This window comes from Sinocyclocheilus rhinocerous, unplaced genomic scaffold (assembly GCF_001515625.1).
Source record: "Sinocyclocheilus rhinocerous isolate Xijiao unplaced genomic scaffold, SAMN03320098_v1.1 scaffold618, whole genome shotgun sequence".
Lineage (NCBI taxonomy): Eukaryota > Metazoa > Chordata > Actinopteri > Cypriniformes > Cyprinidae > Sinocyclocheilus > Sinocyclocheilus rhinocerous.
In genome coordinates, this window is record NW_015633530.1 from 22,816 (window position 1) to 27,593 (window position 4,778).

The window sequence follows — 4,778 nt, forward strand, 5'->3', positions numbered from 1 at the left end:
AGTTAAAAACATCTTAATGCTGGATTTGTTTCAGCTTTTGTCTTCTCCAGATGTTAACTGATGGACTGGAGTGCTGTGGATTACTTGTGGATTATTGTGATGTTTTTATCAGCTGTTTGGACTCTCATTCTGACGGCACCCATTCACTGCAGAGCAAATTTTCATTTTTGGGTAAACTATTCTTTTAAAGTCCATATAAAACAAGAAAATCTACTATAGCTTTATTTGGACAAATGCACTAAAAGAAAAGAAACCGAAGAATCATTTACTTGTTAAAAATAGTAAACGTCACGTTTTACCATTGCAGCTTTTTAATTAAGCTTTAAATGTACCAGAAACGTTTTTTTTTATTTTTTTATGTTTTGCTCCAATTACACTGATAGTTGACTACTTGCCATTTAAAAGAGAAACGAAAGGTTTAACATAAGCCGATTTCTGCAAATAATTTCAGATCATATTTGTAATTTGAGATAAATTTGCAAATGCAGCTTCTCACGAGGATTCAGCGGAAGTTTGATGAGCCACATCGTCTTTCCTGCGATACATAGTAAACCACAACTGAAAGCATCGAGCGGAATCGAAAGCTTTGGCAGCGTTTTAGAGAAGTCTTTCACTTTCAGACAGAAGAGACTCTGAAATGAGGTCCGTCTCGCTTCTCTTTGCCTAAAGGTCAATCGGCGCAAAAACGGATGCATTTCAGCCCATTATCAGGAACTGAATGGCTCTCATCAACGTTTACACATTTGCAAAGTAAAGCAATGAAAGCAGACACCATACGCATTTCTGAACGCTTTTTATTAGAAAAATAGATCAAAAAATATATTCCTGCTCGTCGCTGGCTCACGTCGAGCCCAATCTTTGGTGCAGTGCATGCTGGGATGGTGAGAGCGCACGTTGAGCTCAAAGCTGAGTCCAGCGGAGCGCAGCAGGAGTTCGACTCCTAACCACACGCTAATGCGCGCTTCATCTGCGGCGGACACGAGAGCGATGGGGTGATGGAGACTCATCGGATCAGGAGAGCGAGACCGGCGCCGATCCCAGCACATCCCACAACAGCCATCAGAGCGCTGCGGACCACAGACTCCACGTCCTCCACGCGGAAGAACTCCTCGAACCCATGCTGCTCAGACACAGAGAAACACATCAGTCCTCAAAACACACTCCGGTTTCCCTCAAAACACACATCTATTCATTACAATTGTTTTGAAGAGGTTTTGTGAGTTCGGGTCATTTTGACCTGCTGTCAAAAACGCTTTGTAAAATTATCTGAGTTATATTAACGTCTAAACTCTTCTGTAAATATATACACGTCATCTTTTCCTCATATCTCAACACACTTTTGAATGAATGTGAACACCTACTGATGAACCATCGCAGCAAAAAAAAATTTATGCATATGAAAGTAACATTTATTCCGTTTGAAAACATGGAGCAATATGTTGTTTTGTCAGTAATTTATATGCAAGATAAATTTGGACTGTTTTTGAGCAATCTTGAGTTACAAATTACACTGCAATTTAACAGTAATTCTGATTATTATACGTTCTTATAAATTTCATATATTCACACCAAATTTGTCATAATTTGTCATTTTTAGAAATATTTATATGCTACACAAAATATAATTTGAGTTTTTTTTTTTTTACTAAATTTACCTTTTTATTGAAGGAGAAATTTAGTTAAAAAAAAAATTTCAAAAAAATTCTCAAATTTTCATTAAAAAAAAATTACATTTATATATGCTATAAAAAAAATTACATTATATATTTTTATATGAAGAGAAATTCTTAGAAATAAAAACTGTTTATCATAGTTTTTTTTTTATTTTAATTTCTATGATGCAGTTTTTTTATTTCTAAGAATTTCTCTTCTTCATAAAAAAAATTACATTATATATTATATTTTATATAGCATATATAAATGTAATTTTACTATAATGAAAATTAGAGAATTTCTTAGAAATTAAAAAAAAAAACTAAGAAATTCTCTGATTTTCATTATAGTAAAATTACATTTATATATGCTATATAAAATATAATATATAATATGTAAAAAAAAATTCTTAGAAAAAAAAAAACTGTTTATCATAGTTTTAAATTAATTTCTAAGAAATTCTCTAATTTTCATTATAATAAAAAAAATTACATTTATATATGCTATATAAAAATATATAATGTAATATTTTTATGAAAAAGAGAAATTCTTAGAAAAAAAAAAGTTTACCATAGTTAAAAAAAAAAAAATTTTAATTTCTAAGAAATTGTTTCCATAAAAAAAAAAAAAAAAAAAGGGGAACTTCATGTGCGAACACACACACGAGAGCGGCTCTGAATTATGCAGTGAAGGAAACACAAGCTGTGGTGTCACTCACCCAGCCCTTGTTGTTGAGCAGCCAGTCGTGCTGTTCTGAGATCAGATAGGAGGAGATCTGCTGGGCCACCGTCTCCACGCACCGCTCCCTCTGCAGCTCCTTCAGCTGCGAGCACACCACGGCCCCGAAGGCCACCAGACTCACGATCCGGCCCCAGTTGGTGGTGTCGTCTCTGAACATCGTCTTTGCTATACAGTCGATGACGCTCAAGTCGTCCGGCTGAGAGTCCAGCTGCAGACGCTGCAGCATCCCTGCAGAAAACCCCAAACACTTCAGCAACTCCACCCACAGCACCGACTCATTCTGCTTTACGATCCGCCGCATCAGAAACCTCACGCACAGATACTGACGTGTAATGCAGACATACATTCCCCGCCGCTTTTCTGATTAACTCATGCTCAAAACAACAGACGGTAACAAATAATGACGAGAAACTAAATAAAACAGGGAAGGAGAATTAAACAGATTTGAGAAGTACAATCATTAAAAGCAGGGAAAGAATCGCAAACTAGAGTTATTTTAGCTTTGAGATGCCATAATATTTTCAAACTGTTTTTTATATTTTCAGCATTTGTGTGCATTGTCATTATTTGTGTGTAGGTAGGTGTGTGTAGGTAGGTGTGTAGGTGTGTAGGGGTGTGTGTGTAGGTAGGTGTGTGTGTGTGTGTGTAGGTAGGTGTGTATATATATATATATTATATATACACACTAAAAATGACGATACACAACTACTAAAACTTGAAAATTAGAATGAATGCGGGAAATGTAAAAAACGGTTTCAAAATATTATAAAAAAAATTTCAGTTTGAGTTCTATTAGTACTTCATTTTAAACTAAACTGAAATGAGCAATGTTGCCTTGGCAGCTAACTGAAATATTTTTTATTTTATATCAGTTAACAATTGCATATGCTTCGTTAAATATGAAGCAGTTTTACTCAAGATGCCTTCAGAGTAAAGATACAAAAATCATCATAACCAACGTCCATCACAGATAACTTGTATTTTCACTAACATTCAGATATAAAAATTGAATAAAACATCAAAAATAGCTAGCTAGTTTAACTGATTATCTTAACAAGTCCATAGATATCGCTATTAATTATTACGGCTGATAACGCGTTCTCCGACAAGCGGAAGCGATGAGAGCCGTTTCCGGGTTTGGTCAGGTGACCCTATTGTCGTGTTGCAGTTCCAAGAATCGCAATGACGAACTTCGCGGTTTGACCAGAAAACATTTAAAAAAAAAAAAACCCTACTGAGAAAAAAAAAACCTGACCGAGAAACATAAACTACAAGTCATTTAAGGTCAAATAGCTACATAAAAAAAAAAAACCAATAAAACGAAATCAAACAAGTGAAATTATTTTATTTTTGTAGCGTTGGCTAATATTAAAAACACATGGAAAGGGAAGATGTACTGTGGAGTAACAATACATTTATGGATTATTATTATTAGTCGATTAACTAACAAACGACCCGTCTGAATTAAGAGTCTCGCGACTGCGCATGCGCCGTACCTGTGTAAGTGATCTGGTGCTTTATGAGGACGTCCGCGACGACGCGCTTCATTGTCGGTAACGCGTGATGACGCTTCCGATCCGGGAGACTCATTCCGGTGTGCGTGCGATAGAAGTCCAACAGAAGCTGCTGCGTGTCGGAACCGAGCTCCTGCGGGTCCGGGGTGGCCGGTAGAGAGCCGTCTCCCGCGGACACGAACCGTCCGTCCAGCTGCAGTCCTTTCAGGCCGTTCGTCCCGGGCCTCAGCGGCTTCAGCGCGGCGTCCGTCTCATCCGCGAGGACACCCAACGCAGCCATCGGTCTATTCCCCAAACTCAGAGTCATGTTTCCGATCACGACGCGAAAGAAAGCGATATATGTAAAAAAAAAAAAATTTAAATATACGAGAAAGAGTAAAGCGTAGTCTGTGAAGGAGATGGTGCTCGCGTTGGTCGACACTCTTGTTTGGAGAGCGAAGCGGAAATAGCTGCGACGCTGAACGCTTTTATAGAGTCCCGCGCGTCATGGCGTTTTCCATAACTCCTCCCCTTAAAGCCTTATATGGGCTTCCTACTAGACTTTTCCCGGGAATTACTTCATTTGTTCCCTTCGAGTTATTTCGAACTGGCTGTGGCTGGAATAAACCCATCAAGATTATAAATAACGCTTTATATACGTCAAACTGCCATAAAATTGAGCTGAAACGAGTGAAATACCGGCCTAATCCAATAGCTAATTAGGTAGTATGTCAAAACGTTAAACTGATACTAACAACCCTCGGAATCACGGTCAAATCCGCTTTACATACACTTGAACTGAACAATGTGGGTCAAGCTGAGGTCAGACTGACATTTAACAAGCTGTGCTATTAACAGAAAGCCAGAAAGACCATGCTTCATTTAAGAAAT

General features: G+C 37.5%; 1 protein-coding gene across 1 annotated transcript; it reads right to left on the reverse strand.

Moving 5' to 3' along the window:
- Positions 1–776: 776 nt before the first annotated feature.
- On the reverse strand, positions 777–4,365 carry LOC107744212 (induced myeloid leukemia cell differentiation protein Mcl-1 homolog). Its single transcript, XM_016557736.1, has 3 exons — positions 3,891–4,365; positions 2,372–2,622; positions 777–1,120 (listed from the first exon to the last, which is right to left on the reverse strand). The coding sequence occupies exons 1-3, from the start codon at positions 4,213–4,215 to the stop codon at positions 1,004–1,006; spliced, it is 693 nt and encodes a 230-aa protein (XP_016413222.1). The 5' UTR covers positions 4,216–4,365; the 3' UTR covers positions 777–1,003.
- Positions 4,366–4,778: the final 413 nt, after the last annotated feature.

Excerpts from the sequence above, each read along its gene's own strand:
- LOC107744212 (XM_016557736.1), bottom strand. The coding sequence starts at position 4,215 with ATGACTCTGAGTTTGGGGAATAGACCGATGGCTGCGTTGGGTGTCCTC. Across the intron at positions 2,623-3,890 it reads GCACCAGATCACTTACACAG|GGATGCTGCAGCGTCTGCAG; the intron begins GTACGGCGCATG and ends GGTTTTCTGCAG. Across the intron at positions 1,121-2,371 it reads TGCTCAACAACAAGGGCTGG|CATGGGTTCGAGGAGTTCTT; the intron begins GTGAGTGACACC and ends GTGTCTGAGCAG.